The sequence below is a fragment of the Phyllobates terribilis genome, unplaced genomic scaffold (genome assembly GCF_046119375.1).
Source record: "Phyllobates terribilis strain yellow unplaced genomic scaffold, ASM4611937v1 Scaffold_4__5_contigs__length_816908805, whole genome shotgun sequence".
NCBI classification, from domain to species: domain Eukaryota; kingdom Metazoa; phylum Chordata; class Amphibia; order Anura; family Dendrobatidae; genus Phyllobates; species Phyllobates terribilis.
In genome coordinates, this window is record NW_027362764.1 from 380,227,667 (window position 1) to 380,246,790 (window position 19,124).

A 19,124-nucleotide genomic window follows, 5' to 3' on the forward strand; every position below is an offset into this window, starting at 1 on the left:
TCCTGTGTGGTGTAGTATATAGGGGATCTCTCCTTTGTGGTGTAGTATATAGAGGATCTGTCAGCTCTCCTGTGTGGTGTAGTATATAGAGGATCTGTCAGCTTTCCTGTGTGGTGTAGTATATAGAGGATCTGTCAGCTCTCCTGTGTGGTGTAGTATATAGAGGATCTGTCAGCTTTCCTGTGTGGTGTAGTATATAGATGATCTGTCAGCTCTCCTGTGTGGTGTAGTATACAGAGGTTCTGTCAGCTCTCCTGTGTGGTGTGGTATATAGAGGATCTGTCAGCTCTGCTGTGTGGTGTAGTATGTAGAGGATCTATCAGCTCTCTTGTGTGGTGTAGTATATAGAGGATCTGTCAGCTCTCCTGTGTGGTGTAGTATATAGGGGATCTGTCTGATCTCCTGTGTGGTGTAGTATATAGAGGATCTCTTCTGTGTGGTGCAGTATATAGAGGATCTGTCAGCTCTCCTGTGTGGTGTAGTATATAGAGGATCTGTCAGCTCTCCTGTGTGGTGTAGTATATAGAGGATCTGTCAGCTCTCCTGTGTGGTGTAGTATATAAAGGATCTGTCAGCTCTCCTGTGTGGTGTAGTATGTAGAGGATCTGTCAACTCTCCTGTGTGGTGTAGTATATAGAGGATCTGTCAGCTCTCCTGTGTGGTGTAGTATATAGAGGATCTGTCTGCTCTCCTGTGTATTGTAGTATATAGAGGATCTCTCCTGTGTGGTGTAGTATATAGAGGATCTGTCAGCTCTCCTATGTGGTGTAGTATTTAAAGGATCTGTCAGCTCTCCTGTGTGGTGTAGTATGTAGAGGATCTGTCAGTACTCCTGTATGGTGTAGTATATAAAGGATCTGTCAGCTCTCCTGTGTGGTGTAGTATGTAGAGGATCTGTCAGCTCTCCTGTGTGGTGTTGTATATAGAGTATCTGTCAGCTCTCCTGTGTGGTGTAGTATATAGAAGATCTCTCCTGTGTGGTGTAGTATATAGAGGATCTCTCCTGTGTGGTGTAGTATATAGAGGATCTGTCAGCTTTCCTGGGTGATGTAGTATATAGAGGATCTGTCAGCTCTCCTGTGTGGTGTAGTATATAGAGGATCTGTCAGCTTTCCTGTGTGGTGTAGTATATAGAGGATCTGTCAGCTCTCCTGTGTGGTGTAGTGTATAGAGGATCTGTCAGCTCGCCTGGGTGGTGTAGTATATAGAGGATCTCTCCTGTGTGGTGTAGTATATAGAGGATCTCTCCTGTGTGGTGTAGTATATAGATGATCTGTCAGCTCTCCTGTGTGGTGTATTATACAGAGGTTCTGTCAGCTCTCCTGTGTGTTGTAGTATATAGAAGATCTTTCCTGTGTGGTGTAGTATATAGAAGATCTCTCCTGTGTGGTGTAGTATATAGAGAATCTCTCCTTTGTGGTGTAGCATATAGAGGATCTCTCCTGTGTGGTGTAGTATATAGAGGATCTGTCAGCTCTCCTGTGTGGTATAGTATAGAGAGGATCTGTCAGCTCTCCTGTGTGGTGTAGTATATAGAGGATCTGTCAGCTCTCCTGTGTGGTGTTGTATATAGAGTATCTGTCAGCTCTCCTGTGTGGTGTAGTATACAGAGGTTCTGTCAGCTCTCCTGTGTGGTGTAGTATATAGAGGATCTCTCCTATGTGGTGTACTATATAGGAGATCTCTCCTGTGTGGTGTAGTATATAGAGGGTCTGTCAGCTCTCCTGTGTGGTGTAGTATATAGAGGATCTGTCAGCTTTCCTGTGTGGTGTAGTATATAGAGGATCTGTCAGCTCTCCTGTGTGGTGTAGTGTATAGAGGATCTGTCAGCTCGCCTGTGCGGTGTAGTATATAGAGGATCTCTCCTGTTTGGTGTAGTATATAGAGGATCTCTCCTGTGTGGTGTAGTATATAGATGATCTGTCAGCTCTCCTGTGTGGTGTAGTATGCAGAGGTTCTGTGAGCTCTCCTGTGTGGTGTAGTATATAGAGGATCTCTCCTGTGTGGTGTAGTATATAGAAGATCTCTCCTGTGTGGTGTAGTATATAGAGGATCTCTCCTTTGTGGTGTAGTATATAGAGGATCTGTCCTGTGTGGTGTAGTATATAGAGGATCTGTCAGCTCTCCTGTGTGGTATAGTATAGAGAGGATCTGCCAGCTGTCCTGTGTGGTGTAGTATATAGAGGATCTGTCAGCTCTCCTGTGTGGTGTAGTATATAGAGGATCTGTCAGCTCTCCTGTGTGGTGTAGTATATAGAGGATCTCTCCTGTGTGGTGTAGTATATAGATGATCTGTCAGCTCTCCTGTGTGGTGTAGTATACAGAGGTTCTGTCAGCTCTCCTGTGTGGTGTAGTATATAGAGGATCTCTCCTTTGTGGTGTAGTATATAGAGGATCTCTCCTGTGTGGTGTAGTATATAGATGATCTGTCAGCTCTCCTGTGTGGTGTAGTATATAGAGGATCTCTCCTGTGTGGTGTAGTATATAGAAGATCTCTCCTGTGTGGTGTAGTATATAGAGGATCTCTCCTTTGTGGTGTAGTATATAGAAGATCTCTCCTGTGTGGTGTAGTATATAGAGGATCTGTCATCTTTCCTGGGTGATGTAGTATATAGAGGATCTGTCAGCTCTCCTGTGTGGTGTAGTATATAGAGGATCTGTCAGCTTTCCTGTGTGGTGTAGTATATAGAGGATCTGTCAGCTCTCCTGTGTGGTGTAGTGTATAGAGGATCTGTCAGCTCGCCTGTGTGGTATAGTATATAGAGGATCTCTCCTGTGTGGTGTAGTATATAGAGGATCTCTCCTGTGTGGTGTAGTATATAGATGATCTGTCAGCTCTCCTGTGTGGTGTAGTATACAGAGGTTCTGTCAGCTCTCCTGTGTGGTGTAGTATATAGAGGATCTCTCCTGTGTGGTGTAGTATATAGAAGATCTCTCCTGTGTGGTGTAGTATATAGATGATCTCTCCTTTTTGGTGTAGTATATAGAGGATCTGTCAGCTTTCTTGTGTGGTGTAGTATATAGAGGATCTGTCAGCTCTCCTGTGTGGTGTAGTGTATAGAGGATCTGTCAGCTCTCCTGTGTGGTGTAGTATATAGAGGATCTGTTAGCACTCCTGTGTGGTGTAGTATATAGAGGATCTCTCCAGTGTGATGTAGTATATAGAGGATCTGTCAGCTCTCTTGTTTGGTGTAATATATAGAGGATCTGTCAGCTCTCCTGTGTGGTGTAGTATATCGAGGATCTGTCAGCTCTCCTGTGTGGTGCAGTATATAGAGGATCTGTCAGCTTTCCTGGGTGGTGTAGTATATAGAGGATCTGTCAGCTCTCCTGTGTGGTGTAGTATATAGAGGATCTCTCCTGTGTGGTGTAATATATAGAGGATCTGTCAGCTCTCTTGTTTGGTGTAATATATAGAGGATCTGTCAGCTCTCCTGTGTGGTGTAGTATATCGAGGATCTGTCAACTCTCCTGTGTGGTGCAGTATATGGAGGATCTGTCAGCTTTCCTGGGTGGTGTAGTATATAGAGGATCTGTCAGCTCTCCTGTGTGGTGTAGTATATAGAGGATCTCTCCTGTGTGGTGTAGTATATAGAGGATCTCTCATGTGTGGTGTAGTATATAGAGGATCTCTCCTGTGTGGTTTAGTATAAAGATGATCTGTCTGCTCTCCTGTGTGGTGTAGTATATAGAGGATCTGTCAGCCCTCCTGTGTGGTGTAGTATATAGAGGATCTCTCCTTTGTGGTGTAGTATATAGAGGATCTGTCAGCTCTCCTGTGTGGTGTAGTATATAGAGGATCTGTCAGCTTTCCTGTGTGGTGTAGTATATAGAGGATCTGTCAGCTCTCCTGTGTGGTGTAGTATATAGAGGATCTGTCAGCTTTCCTGTGTGGTGTAGTATATAGATGATCTGTCAGCTCTCCTGTGTGGTGTAGTATACAGAGGTTCTGTCAGCTCTCCTGTGTGGTGTAGTATATAGAGGATCTGTCAGCTCTGCTGTGTGGTGTACTGTGTAGAGGATCTATCAGCTCTCTTGTGTGGTGTAGTATATAGAGGATCTGTCAGCTCTCCTGTGTGGTGTAGTATATAGGGGATCTGTCTGTTCTCCTGTGTGTTGTAGTATATAGAGGATCTCTTCCGTGTGGTGTAGTATATAGAGGATCTGTCAGCTCTCCTGTGTGGTGTAGTATATAAAGGATCTGTCAGCTCTCCTGTGTGGTGTAGTACGTAGAGGATCTGTCAGCTCTCCTGTGTGGTGTAGTATATAGAGGATCTGTCAGCTCTCCTGTGTGGTGTAGTATATAGAGGATCTGTCTGCTCTCCTGTGTAGTGTAGTATATAGAGGATCTCTCCTGTGTGGTGTAGTATATAGAGGATCTGTCAGCTCTCCTATATGGTGTAGTATATAAAGGATCTGTCAGCTCTCCTGTGTGGTGTAGTATGTAGAGGATCTGTCAGTACTCCTGTATGGTGTAGTATATAAAGTATCTGTTAGCTCTCCTGTGTGGTGTAGTATGTAGAGGATCTGTCAGCTCTCCTGTGTGGTGTTGTATATAGAGTATCTGTCAGCTCTCCTGTGTGGTGTAGTATATAGAAGATCTCTCCTGTGTGGTGTAGTATATAGAGGATCTCTCCTGTGTGGTGTACTATATAGAGGATCTGTCAGCTTTCCTGGGTGATGTAGTATATAGAGGATCTGTCAGCTCTCCTGTGTGGTGTAGTATATAAAGGATCTGTCAGCTTTCCTGTGTGGTGTAGTATATAGAGGATCTGTCAGCTCTCCTGTGTGGTGTAGTGTATAGAGGATCTGTCAGCTCGCCTGTGTGGTGTAGTATATAGAGGATCTCTCCTGTGTGGTGTAGTATATAGAGGATCTCTCCTGTGTGGTGTAGTATATAGATGATCTGTCAGCTCTCCTGTGTGTTGTAGTATACAGAGGTTCTGTCAGCTCTCCTGTGTGGTGTAGTATATAGAGGATCTCTCCTGTGTGGTGTAGTATATAGAAGATCTCTCCTGTGTGGTGTAGTATATAGAGGATCTCTCCTTTGTGGTGTAGCATATAGAGGATCTCTCCTGTGTGGTGTAGTATATAGAGGATCTGTCAGCTCTGCTGTGTGGTGTACTGTGTAGAGGATCTATCAGCTCTCTTGTGTGGTGTAGTATATAGAGGATCTGTCAGCTCTCCTGTGTGGTGTAGTATATAGGGGATCTGTCTGTTCTCCTGTGTGTTGTAGTATATAGAGGATCTCTTCCGTGTGGTGTAGTATATAGAGGATCTGTCAGCTCTCCTGTGTGGTGTAGTATATAAAGGATCTGTCAGCTCTCCTGTGTGGTGTAGTACGTAGAGGATCTGTCAGCTCTCCTGTGTGGTGTAGTATATAGAGGATCTGTCAGCTCTCCTGTGTGGTGTAGTATATAGAGGATCTGTCTGCTCTCCTGTGTAGTGTAGTATATAGAGGATCTCTCCTGTGTGGTGTAGTATATAGAGGATCTGTCAGCTCTCCTATATGGTGTAGTATATAAAGGATCTGTCAGCTCTCCTGTGTGGTGTAGTATGTAGAGGATCTGTCAGTACTCCTGTATGGTGTAGTATATAAAGTATCTGTTAGCTCTCCTGTGTGGTGTAGTATGTAGAGGATCTGTCAGCTCTCCTGTGTGGTGTTGTATATAGAGTATCTGTCAGCTCTCCTGTGTGGTGTAGTATATAGAAGATCTCTCCTGTGTGGTGTAGTATATAGAGGATCTCTCCTGTGTGGTGTACTATATAGAGGATCTGTCAGCTTTCCTGGGTGATGTAGTATATAGAGGATCTGTCAGCTCTCCTGTGTGGTGTAGTATATAGAGGATCTGTCAGCTTTCCTGTGTGGTGTAGTATATAGAGGATCTGTCAGCTCTCCTGTGTGGTGTAGTGTATAGAGGATCTGTCAGCTCGCCTGTGTGGTGTAGTATATAGAGGATCTCTCCTGTGTGGTGTAGTATATAGAGGATCTCTCCTGTGTGGTGTAGTATATAGATGATCTGTCAGCTCTCCTGTGTGTTGTAGTATACAGAGGTTCTGTCAGCTCTCCTGTGTGGTGTAGTATATAGAGGATCTCTCCTGTGTGGTGTAGTATATAGAAGATCTCTCCTGTGTGGTGTAGTATATAGAGGATCTCTCCTTTGTGGTGTAGCATATAGAGGATCTCTCCTGTGTGGTGTAGTATATAGAGGATCTGTCAGCTCTCCTGTGTGGTGTAGTATATAGAGGATCTGTCTGCTTTCCTGGGTGATGTAGTATATAGAGGATCTGTCAACTCTCCTGTGTGGTGTAGTATATAGAGGATCTCTCCTGTGTGGTGTAGTATATAGAGGATCTCTCCTGTGTGGTGTAGTATATAGAGGATCTGTCAGCTCTCCTGTGTGGTATAGTATAGAGAGGATCTGTCAGCTCTCCTGTGTGGTGTAGTATATAGAGGATCTATCAGCTCTCCTGTGTGGTGTAGTATATAGAGGATCTGTCAGCTCTTCTGTGTGGTGCAGTATATAGAGGATCTCTCCTGTGTGGTTTAGTATAAAGATGATCTGTCAGCTCTCCTGTGTGGTGTAGTATATAGAGGATCTGTCAGCTCTCCTGTGTGGTGTAGTATATAGAGAATCTCTCCTGTGTGGTGTAGTATATAGGGGATCTCTCCTTTGTGGTCTAGTATATATAGGATCTGTCAGCTCTCCTGTGTGGTGTAGTATATAAAGGATCTGTCAGCTTTCCTGTGTGGTGTAGTATATAGAGGATCTGTCAGCTCTCCTGTGTGGTGTAGTGTATAGAGGATCTGTCAGCTCGCCTGTGTGGTGTAGTATATAGAGGATCTCTCCTGTGTGGTGTAGTATATAGAGGATCTCTCCTGTGTGGTGTAGTATATAGATGATCTGTCAGCTCTCCTGTGTGGTGTAGTATACAGAGGTTCTGTCAGCTCTCCTGTGTGGTGTAGTATATAGAGGATCTCTCCTGTGTGATGTAGTATATAGAAGATCTCTCCTGTGTGGTGTAGTATATAGATGATCTCTCCTTTTTGGTGTAGTATATAGAGGATCTGTCAGCTTTTTTGTGTGGTGTAGTATATAGAGGATCTGTCAGCTCTCCTGTGTGGTGTAGTGTATAGAGGATCTGTCAGCTCTCCTGTGTGGTGTAGTATATACAGGATCTGTTAGCACTCCTGTGTGGTGTAGTATATAGAGGATCTCTCCAGTGTGATGTAGTATATAGAGGATCTGTCAGCTCTCTTGTTTGGTGTAATATATAGAGGATCTGTCAGCTCTCCTGTGTGGTGTAGTATATCGAGGATCTGTCAGCTCTCCTGTGTGGTGCAGTATATAGAGGATCTGTCAGCTTTCCTGGGTGGTGTAGTATATAGAGGATCTGTCAGCTCTCCTGTGTGGTGTAGTATATAGAGGATCTCTCCTGTGTGGTGTAATATATAGAGGATCTGTCAGCTCTCTTGTTTGGTGTAATATATAGAGGATCTGTCAGCTCTCCTGTGTGGTGTAGTATATCGAGGATCTGTCAACTCTCCTGTGTGGTGCAGTATATAGAGGATCTGTCAGCTTTCCTGGGTGTTGTAGTATATAGAGGATCTGTCAGCTCTCCTGTGTGGTGTAGTATATAGAGGATCTCTCCTGTGTGGTGTAGTATATAGAGGATCTCTCCTGTGTGGTGTAGTATATAGAGGATCTCTCCTGTGTGGTTTAGTATAAAGATGATCTGTCTGCTCTCCTGTGTGGTGTAGTATATAGAGGATCTGTCAGCCCTCCTGTGTGGTGTAGTATATAGAGGATCTCTCCTTTGTGGTGTAGTATATAGAGGATCTGTCAGCTCTCCTGTGTGGTGTAGTATATAGAGGATCTGTCAGCTTTCCTGTGTGGTGTAGTATATAGAGGATCTGTCAGCTCTCCTGTGTGGTGTAGTATATAGAGGATCTGTCAGCTTTCCTGTGTGGTGTAGTATATAGATGATCTGTCAGCTCTCCTGTGTGGTGTAGTATACAGAGGTTCTGTCAGCTCTCCTGTGTGGTGTAGTATATAGAGGATCTGTCAGCTCTGCTGTGTGGTGTAGTGTGTAGAGGATCTATCAGCTCTCTTGTGTGGTGTAGTATATAGAGGATCTGTCAGCTCTCCTGTGTGGTGTAGTATATAAAGGATCTGTCAGCTCTCCTGTGTGGTGTAGTACGTAGAGGATCTGTCACCTGTCCTGTGTGGTGTAGTATATAGAGGATCTGTCAGCTCTCCTGTGTGGTGTAGTATATAGAGGATCTGTCTGCTCTCCTGTGTAGTATAGTATATAGAGGATCTCTCCTGTGTGGTGTAGTATATAGAGGATCTGTCAGCTCTCCTATATGGTGTAGTATATAAAGGATCTGTCAGCTCTCCTGTGTGGTGTAGTATGTAGAGGATCTGTCAGTACTCCTGTATGGTGTAGTATATAAAGTATCTGTTAGCTCTCCTGTGTGGTGTAGTATGTAGAGGATCTGTCAGCTCTCCTGTGTGGTGTTGTATATAGAGTATCTGTCAGCTCTCCTGTGTGGTGTAGTATATAGAAGATCTCTCCTGTGTGGTGTAGTATATAGAGGATCTCTCCTGTGTGGTGTAGTATATAGAGGATCTGTCAGCTTTCCTGGGTGATGTAGTATATAGAGGATCTGTCAGCTCTCCTGTGTGGTGTAGTATATAGAGGATCTGTCAGCTTTCCTGTGTGGTGTAGTATATAGAGGATCTGTCAGCTCTCCTGTGTGGTGTAGTGTATAGAGGATCTGTCAGCTCGCCTGTGTGGTGTAGTATATAGAGGATCTCTCCTGTGTGGTGTAGTATATAGAGGATCTCTCCTGTGTGGTGTAGTATATAGATGATCTGTCAGCTCTCCTGTGTGGTGTAGTATACAGAGGTTCTGTCAGCTCTCCTGTGTCGTGTAGTATATAGAGGATCTCTCCTGTGTGGTGTAGTATATAGAAGATCTCTCCTGTGTGGTGTAGTATATAGAGGATCTCTCCTTTGTGGTGTAGCATATAGAGGATCTCTCCTGTGTGGTGTAGTATATAGAGGATCTGTCAGCTCTCCTGTGTGGTATAGTATAGAGAGGATCTATCAGCTCTCCTGTGTGGTGTAGTATATAGAGGATCTGTCAGCTCTCCTGTGTGGTGTTGTATATAGAGTATCTGTCAGCTCTCCTGTGTGCTGTAGTATATAGAGGATCTCTCCTTTGTGGTGTAGTATATAGAGGATCTCTCCTGTGTGGTGTAGTATATAGAGGATCTCTCCTGTGTGGTGTAGTATATAGAGGATCTGTCAGCTCTCCTGTGTGGTATAGTATAGAGAGGATCTATCAGCTCTCCTGTGTGGTGTAGTATATAGAGGATCTGTCAGCTCTCCTGTGTGGTGTTGTATATAGAGTATCTGTCAGCTCTCCTGTGTGCTGTAGTATATAGAGGATCTCTCCTGTGTGGTGTAGTATATAGAGGATCTCTCCTGTGTGGTGTAGTATATAGAGGATCTCTCCTGTGTGGTGTAGTATATAGAGGATCTGTCAGCTCTCCTGTGTGGTATAGTATAGAGAGGATCTATCAGCTCTCCTGTGTGGTGTAGTATATAGAGGATCTGTCAGCTCTCCTGTGTGCTGTAGTATATAGAGGATCTCTCCTGTGTGGTGTAGTATATAGATGATCTGTCAGCTCTCCTGTGTGGTGTAGTATACAGAGGTTCTGTCAGCTCTCCTGTGTGGTGTAGTATATAGAGGATCTCTCCTATGTGGTGTAGTATATAGAAGATCTCTCCTGTGTGGTGTACTATATAGAGGATCTCTCCTTTGTGGTGTAGTATATAGAGGATCTCTCCTGTGTGGTGTAGTATATAGAGGATCTGTCAGCTTTCCTGTGTGGTGTAGTATATAGATGATCTGTCAGCTCTCCTGTGTGGTGTAGTATGCAGAGGTTCTGTCAGCTCTCCTGTGTGGTGTAGTATATAGAGGATCTCTCCTATGTGGTGTAGTATATAGAAGATCTCTCCTGTGTGGTGTAGTATATAGAGGATCTCTCCTGTGTGGTGTAGTATATAGAGGATCTGTCAGCTCTCCTGTGTGGTGTAGTATATAGAGGATCTGTCAGCTCTCCTGTGTGGTGTAGTATATAGAAGATCTGTCAGCTCTCCTGTGTGGTGTAGTATATAGAGGATCTGTCAGCTCTCCTGTGTGGTGCAGTATATAGAGGATCTATCAGCTCTCCTGTGTGGTGTAGTATTTAGAGGATCTGTCGGCTCTCCTGTGTGGTGTAGTATATAGAGGTTGTGTCAGCTGTCCTGTGTGGTGTAGTATATAGAGAATCTGTCAGCTCTCCTGTGTGGTGTAGTATATAGAGGATCTGTCAGCTCTCCTGTGTGGTGTAGTATATAGAGAATCTGTCAGCTCTCCTGTGTGGTGTAGTATACAGAGGATGTGTCAGCACTCCTGTGTGGTGTAGTATATAGAGGATCTGTCTGCTCTCCTGTGTGGTGTAGTATATAGAGGATCTGTCAGCTCTCCTGTGTGGTGTAGTATATAGAGGATCTGTCTGCGCTCCTGTGTGGTGTAGTATATAGAGGATCTCTCCTGTGTGGTGTAGTATATAGAGGATCTGTCAGCTCTCCTGTGTGCTGTAGTATATAGAGGATCTGTCAGCTCTCCTGTGTGGTGTAGTATATAGAGGATCTGTCAGCTCCCCAGTGTGGTGTAGTATATAGAGGATCTGTCAGCTCTCCTGTGTGATGCAGTATATAGAGGATCTCTCAGCTGTCCTGTGTGGTGTGGTATATAGAGGATTTGTCGGCTCTCCTGTATGGTGTAGTATATAGAGGATCTGTCAGCTCTCCTGTGTGGTGCAGTATATAGAGGATCTATCAGCTGTCCTGTGTGGTGTGGTATATAGAGGATCTGTCGGCTCTCCTGTGTGGTGTAGTATATAGAGAATATGTCAGCTCTCCTGTGTGGTGTAGTATATAGAGGATCTGTCGGCTCTCCTGTGTGATGCAGTATATAGAGGATCTGTCAGCTCTCCTGTGTGGTGTAGTATATAGAGGATCTGTCGGCTCTCCTGTGTGGTGTAGTATATAGAGGTTCTCTCAGCTGTCCTGTGTGGTGTAGTATATAGAGGATCTGTCAGCTCTCCTGTGTGGTGTAGTATATGGAGGATCTGTCATCTCTCCTGTGTGGTGTAGTATATAGAGGACCTGTCAGCTCTCCTGTGTGGTGTAGTATATAGAGGATCTGTCAGCTCTCCTGTGTGGTGTAGTATATAGAGGATGTGTCAGCTCTCCTGTGGTGTAGTATATAGAGGGTCTGTCAGCTCTCCTGTGTGGTGTAGTATATAGATGATCTGTCAGCTCTCCTGTGTGGTGTAGTATATAGAGGATCTGTCAGCTCTCCTGTGTGGTGTAGTATATAGAGGATCTGTCAGCTCTCCTGTGTGGTGTAGTATATAGAGGATCTGTCAGCTCTCCTGTGTGGTGTAGTATATAGAGGATCTGTCAGCTCTCCTGTGTGGTGTAGTATATAGAGGATGTGTCAGCTCTCCTGTGTGGTATAGTATATAGAGGATCTGTCAGCTCTCCTGTGTGGTGTAGTATATAGAGAATCTGTCATCTCTCCTGTGTGGTGTAGTATATAGAGGATCTGTCAGCTCTCCTGTGTAGTGTAGTATATAGAGGATCTGTCATCTCTCCTGTGTGGCGTAGTATATAGAGAATCTGTCATCTCTCCTGTGTGGTGTAGTATATAGAGGATCTGTCAGCTCTCCTGTGTGGTGTAGAATATATAGGATCTGTCAGCTCTGCTGTGTGGTGTAGTATATAGAGGATCTGTCAGCTCTCCTGTGTGGTGTAGTATATAAAGGATCTGTCCAGCTCTCCTGTGTGGTGTAGTATATAGAGGATCTGTCAGCTCTCCTGTGTGGTGTAGTATATAGAGGATCTTCCAGCTCTGCTGTGTGGTGTAGTATATAGAGGATCTGTTAGCTCTCCTGTGTGGTGTAGTATATAGAGGATCTGTCAGCTCTCCTGTGTGGTGTAGTATATAGAGGATCTATCAGCTCTCCTGTGTGGTGCAGTATATAGAGGATCTATCAGCTCTCCTGTGTGGTGTATTATATAGAGGATGTGTCTGCTCTCCTGTGTGGTGTAGTACATAGAGGATCTGTCCGCTCTCCTGTGTGGTGTAGTATATAGAGGATCTGTCGGCTCTCCTGTGTGGTGTAGTATATAGAGAATATGTCAGCTCTCCTGTGTGGTGTAGTATATAGAGGATCTGTCAGCTCTCCTGTGTGGTGCAGTATATAGAGGATCTATCAGCTCTCCTGTGTGGTGTAGTATATAGAGGATCTGTCGGCTCTCCTGTGTGGTGTAGTATATAGAGGATCTGTCAGCTCTCCTGTGTGGTGTAGTATATAGAGGATCTGTCAGCTCTCCTGTGTGGTGCAGTATATAGAGGATCTATCAGCTCTCCTGTGTGGTGTAGTATATAGAGAATGTGTCTGCTCTCCTGTGTGGTGTAGTACATAGAGGATCTGTACGCTCTCCTGTGTGGTGTAGTATATAGAGGATCTGTCGGCTCTCCTGTGTGGTGTAGTATATAGAGGATATGTCAGCTCTCCTGTGTGGTGTAGTATATAGAGGATCTGTCAGCTCTCCTGTGTGGTGCAGTATATAGAGGATCTATCAGCTCTCCTGTGTGGTGTAGTATATAGAGGATCTGTCGGCTCTCCCGTGTGGTGTAGTATATAGAGGATCTGTCAGCTCTCCTGTGTGGTGTAGTATATAGAGGATCTGTCAGCTCTCCTGTGTGGTGCAGTATATAGAGGATCTATCAGCTCTCCTGTGTGGTGTAGTATATAGAGGATCTGTCGGCTCTCCTGTGTGGTGTAGTATATAGAGAATATGTCAGCTCTCCTGTGTGGTGTAGTAAATAGAGGTTCTGTCAGCTCTCCTGTGTGGTGTAGTATATAGAGGATCTGTCAGCTCTCCTGTGTGGTGTTGTATATAGAGAATATGTCAGCTCTCCTGTGTGGTGTAGTATATAGAGGATCTGCCAGCTCTCCTGTGTGGTGCAGTATATAGAGGATCTGTCGGCTCTCCTGTGTGGTGTAGTATATAGAGAATATGTCAGCTCTCCTGTGTGGTGTAGTATATAGAGGATCTGTCAGCTCTCCTGTGTGGTGTAGTATATAGAGGATCTGTCAGCTCTCCTGTGTGGTGTAGTATATAGAAGATCTGTCAGCTCTCCTGTGTGGTGTAGTATATAGAGGATCTATCAGCTCTCCTGTGTGGTGTAGTATTTAGAGGATCTGTCGGCTCTCCTGTGTGGTGTAGTATATAGAGGTTGTGTCAGCTCTCCTGTGTGGTGTAGTATATAGAGGATCTGTCAGCTCTCCTGTGTGGTGTAGTATACAGAGGATGTGTCAGCTCTCCTTTGTGGTGTAGTATATAGAGGATCTGTCTGCTCTCCTGTGTGGTGTAGTATATAGAGGTTGTGTCAGCTCTCCTGTGTGGTGTAGTATATAGAGGATCTGTCAGCTCTCCTGTGTGGTGTAGTATACAGATGATTTGTCAGCTCTCCTGTGTGGTATAGTATATAGAGGATCTGTCAGCTCTCCTTTGTGGTGTAGTATATAAAGGATCTGTCAGCTCTCCTGTGTGGTGTAGTATATAAAGGATCTGTCTGCGCTCCTGTGTGGTGTAGTATATAGAGGATCTCTCCTGTGTGGTGTAGTATATAGAGGATATGTCAGCTCTCCTGTGTGGTGTAGTATATAGAGGATCTGTCAGCTCTCCTGTGTGGTGTAGTATATAGAGGATCTGTCAGCTCTCCTGTGTGGTGTAGTATATAGAGGATCTGTCGGCTCTCCTGTGTGGTGTAGTATATAGAGGATCTGTCAGCTCTCCTGTGTGGTGTAGTATATAGAGGATCTGTCAGCTCTCCTGTGTGGTGTAGTATATAGAGGATGTGTCAGCTCTCTTGTGTGGTGTAGTATATAGAGAATGTGTCAGCTCTCCTGTGTGGTGTAGTATATAGAGGATCTCTCAGCTTTCCTGTGTGGTGTAGTATATAGAGGATCTCTCCTGTGTGGTGTAGTATATAGAGGATCTGTCAGCTCTCCTGTGTGATGTAGTATATAGAGAATCTGTCAGCTCTCCTGTGTGGTGTAGTGTATAGAGGATCTGTCAGCTCTCCTGTGTGGTGTAGTATATAGAGGATCTGTCAGCTCTCCTGTGTGGTGTAGTATATAGAGGATCTGTCAGCTCTCCTGTGTGGTGTAGTGTATAGAGGATCTGTCAGCTCTACTGTGTGTTGTAGTATATAGAGGATCTGTCAGCTCTACTGTGTGGTGTAGTATATAGAGGAACTGTCAGCTCTCCTGTGTGGTGTAGTGTATAGAGGATCTGTCAGCTCTCCTGTGTGGTGTAGTATATAGAGGATCTGTCATCTCTCCTGTGTGGTGTAGTATATAGAGGATCTCTCCTGTGTGGTGTAGTATATAGAGGATGTGTCAGCTCTCCTGTGTGGTGTAGTCTATAGAGGATGCGTCAGCTCTACTGTGTGTTGTAGTATATAGAGGATCTGTCAGCTCTCCTGTGTGGTGTAGTATATAGAGGATCTCTCCTGTGTGGTGTAGTATTTAGAGGATGTGTCAGCTCTCCTGTGTGGTGTAGTATATAGGGGATCTCTCCTTTGTGGTGTAGTATATAGAGGATCTGACAGCTCTCCTGTGTGGTGTAGTATATAGAGGATGTGTCAGCTCTCCTGTGTGGTGTAGTGTATAGAGGATTTGTCAGCTCTCTTGTGTGGTGTAGTATATAGAGGATCTCTCCTGTGTGGTGTAGTATATAGAGGATGTGTCAGCTCTCCTGTGTGGTGTAGTATATAGGGGATCTCTCCTGTGTGGTGTAGTATATAGAGGATGTGTCAGCTCTCCTGTGTGGTGTAGTATATAGGGGATCTCTCCTTTGTGGTGTAGTATATAGAGGATCTGTCAGCTCTCCTGTGTGGTGTAGTATATAGAGGATCTGTCAGCTCTCCTGTGTGGTGTAGTATATAGGGGATCTCTCCTTTGTGGTGTAGTATATAGAGGATCTGTCAGCTCTCCTGTGTGGTGTAGTATATAGAGGATGTGTCAGCTCTCCTGTGTGGTGTAGTGTATAGAGGATTTGTCAGCTCTCTTGTGTGGTGTAGTATATAGAGGATCTGTCAGCTCTCCTGTGTGGTGTAGTATATAGAGGATCTGTCAGCTCTCCTGTGTGGTGTAGTATATAGAGGATGTGTCAGCTCTCCTGTGTGGTGTAGTATATAGAGGATGTGTCAGCTCTCTTGTGTGGTGTAGTATATAGAGGATCTGTCATCTCTCCTGTGTGGTGTAGTATATAGAGGATCTCTCAGCTCTCCTGTGTGATGTAGTATATAGAGGATCTGTCAGCTCTCCTGTGTGGTGTAGTATATAGAGGATCTGTCGACTCTCCTGTGTGGTGTAGTATATAGAAGATCTGTCCGCTCTCCTGTGTGGTATAGAGGATCTGTCAGCTCTCCTGTGTGATGTAGTATATAGAGGATCTGTCAGCTCTCCTGTGTGGTGTAGTATATAGAGGATCTGTCAGCTCTCCTGTGTGGTGTAGTATATAGAGGATCTGTCAGCTCTCCTGTGTGGTGTAGTATATAGAGGATCTCTCCTGTGTGGTGTAGTATATAGAGGATCTGTCAGCTCTCCTGTGTGGTGTAGTATATAGAGGATCTGTCAGCTCTCCTGTGTGGTGTAGTATATAGAGGATTTGTCAGCTCTCCTGTGTGGTGTAGTATTTAGAGGATCTGTCAGCTCTCCTGTGTGGTGTAGTATTTAGAGGATCTGTCAGCTCTCCTGTGTGGTGTAGTATATAGAGGATCTGTCAGCTCTCCTGTGTGGTGTAGTATTTAGAGGATCTGTCAGCTCTCCTGTGTGGTGTAGTATATAGAGGATCTGTCAGCTCTCCTGTGTGGTGTAGTATATAGAGGATCTGTCAGCTCTCCTGTGTGGTGTAGTATATAGAGGATCTGTCGACTCTCCTGTGTGGTGTAGTATATAGAGGATCTGTCCGCTCTCCTGTGTGGTGTAGTATATAGAGGATCTGTCAGCTCTCCTGTGTGGTGTAGTATATAGAGGATCTGTCAGCTCTCCTGTGTGGTGTAGTATATAGAGGATCTGTCAGCTCTCCTGTGTGGTGTAGTATTTAGAGGATCTGTCGACTCTCCTGTGTGGTGTAGTATATAGAGGATGTGTCCGCTCTCCTGTGTGGTGTAGTATATAGAGGATCTGTCAGCTCTCCTGTGTGGTGTAGTATATAGAGGATCTGTCAGCTCTCCTGTGTGGTGTAGTATATAGAGGATCTGTCAGCTCTCCTGTGTGGTGTAGTATATAGAAGATCTGTCCGCTCTCCTGTGTGGTGTAGAATATAGAGGATCTGTCAGCTCTCCTGTGTAGTGAAGTATATGGGATCTATCCTGTGTGGTATTTTTACATAAGTGCATGGTGGGCCTCAAGAATGATTTTTCTCTGGTGGGCTCAAGGTAGTCCAGTCCGACGCTGGAGTTGCCCGTATGTTCTCCATCCAATCATGGCTATAATTGAACCCCAGTAATCCCACCCAATCAGCTGCGCTTGTTTTATGGATTATATGTAAGGTTGATGACGGTGAGTTGATAATATAACGTCTGGTTAATTGTGTCGATAAAATGATCTTTTCCTTCCTGAATTGCTCATAGAGCATTCGTCATACACTTCTGCAACATCTCAGCTGTCTAGTGCTGCACTTCAGCGTTTTGCATGTACCCCAACAACTGCCAGACCCTTCCCGTTTACAGCCTCGTCTTGTAATGTGCTGGTACCCACCTAGGAGAATATGGAGCTTCTGTGCTTTGCAGGAAACAAAATGTCAATGTGGGCTTTGTTTCTTATACGCCGCTGCAACTGTGATTGCTGCTGGTCTGACATTTTGATCCTTAACAATCCTGACAATAAAGGGGCGCATTTAGCGTTTTAAGGACTGGTGCAGGTCCCAGAGGTTGGACTAGCACCAATCATAAAGCAATTACTTTATATGGTGGAAATAGATACTTATGAGTTGTCTGCTAAACACTTGTGAATCCAATTAATATCCCCCCAGACTGGAGCACTAGGATTGGCTAGCACAGACATGGTCATTTCACTATGGAGGGAGGAATAAGATACTGCCATAGTCATGTTGGCGGTAAAACCATATTCTCCAGTCTGACCACACCATGAAGCAGAACTGTGCACATTGCGCCATGTTTCCCCTGCAGTGACGGTTTTCTCTCTATCTTACAGTGCCATGCTTCTGCAGTGTCTACGTTTGGGGACCTGGTTCTTCTTTTTATCATCCACTGGGGCCAGCCCTGCAGATGAGAGTGGCACAAGGGGAAGCCGTGCAGACCAGGGAGACGCCGCTCTGGATGAGAAGCATCAGGACACTTATGGCACCTTTGCATCTGAGTTCTATGACTTGCGATATCTATCTGAAGAAGGTCAGAAAGCATCTGTGTGATCACTTGGTATTGAAGATGGGTTGGTTGTACTTAGACTATGAATAGTTAATATCAGTATAGTATTAAGCAGAAGTTTGAACGTTATTAATTTTATGTTACTTATTTGAGCTTACATATTTTCAGTTAATTCATAATTTACAGTTGCTTAAGGGAAAAATGATGTGGACCAGAGGAGCATAATCCGGGGCCCCATGTGGCCGTAATGGCATTCTGTGCGGCTCCCGTCCTTATGCACATGTGCTTGGCTGACAGGAAAACTGCATTTGAGCAGCCAAAAGTGATGGCACGCAGCTTACAGACAAGAACTAATGATGCTCATCCCTCGGATCCATGTACATCACAATTGAGCCAGATTCTTTCATGGAGGAAGACACCTGCATGCATGGCCTCTTCATCTTTAAAATAGATGATAGAAGTGGAACCTCCACCTATCAAACATTTAAAGGGGTTTTCTCACCTTGTAGTTCCTGCTTGATTATTTGGAGTAATGGCATAATTGAGCATCCGAACTGTGCACTTTCCGATGGTGCTCGCAGGTACAGCTTTGCCTCTGCAGCTTTGGAGGCGCACAGCTGGATCCAGCAATCCGGCCAGCTTTAGAACAGCGCTGGAATGATCCATAGCAAAGAGTTTGCAAGTGCTGCACTCCTTGCCTATGACTGTATCGGTTTCCTGTTAGTAAGACAGTGAGCAGTATACAATAGAATTAGAGAGCCTGTCCTGGACCTTCTTGCCAGGGGAGGTTAGCTCTTCATTGATTGGCATTGATGTGCAGCATTCCTCCCTTCATGTGTGACATCAGGCATTTTAAGGGTTGAAAGAAGCATCATGGACAGATGCATGAGACTACATTGACTATGATCAGCTTACAGTTGGTCCTGGGATGAGGCTGTGGATAGAGTAATGATATCATACTGCATATATTACATTCCAATAGCCTTGTCCTTATAATGAATTAATAAATAGAAGAAAATTATATTATTATTCAAGCTCTCATTCCTCTAAAGGTCCTTGGAAAATTAAAGCTGCATTTAATCTATTGTGATATGCATAGTGCCCAATTCTCCTTATTGTCATTTGTAATGAATCCTGTCAATTGTGATCTGTTGTGACTTGACAATATAACAGATCACAATATCCGTTGAATTAAAAGGGTTTTCTAGCAACCTAAATTTAAATAAGAGAGCTAAGGCCTAACCTACAATATATGCCTTGAATTTTCTCAGCATAAAATGTAACTGTAATGTTGCCAAAGGCTGGCCATTCACCAAACGGAGGCCACAAATAAAAGATGTAAAAATCATGAAAAAAATGTTCCCCCAATAAATACACCTTTTTATGTAAAAGAAAAATAAAACTTAGATCACATACTTTGTATTGCCACGGCTGGAACATATGAAGGGGTATCACTGAAAACATCAATGGAGTTTCTGTTTAAATCTCTGAAATACGTGATTCAGATGGAAAAAACAATAAAACTATTCACTATTATGAGGCAGATCAAGTCAGTTTAGGATCTGTCTAGTCACTTTCTCGACAGTGTCCCA

General features: G+C 44.3%; 1 protein-coding gene across 1 annotated transcript in view; it reads left to right on the plus strand.

The window, feature by feature from the left end:
• FRRS1L (ferric chelate reductase 1 like) overlaps window positions 1-19,124 on the plus strand; it is a 107,338-nt gene that overhangs the window by 35,599 nt on the left and 52,615 nt on the right. Inside the window, exon 2 of the mRNA XM_073678485.1 lies at window positions 17,360-17,556. Within this exon, the coding sequence (XP_073534586.1) occupies window positions 17,364-17,556 (193 nt within the window). The 5' untranslated portion in view covers window positions 17,360-17,363. The remainder of the gene's footprint in view (window positions 1-17,359; window positions 17,557-19,124) is intronic.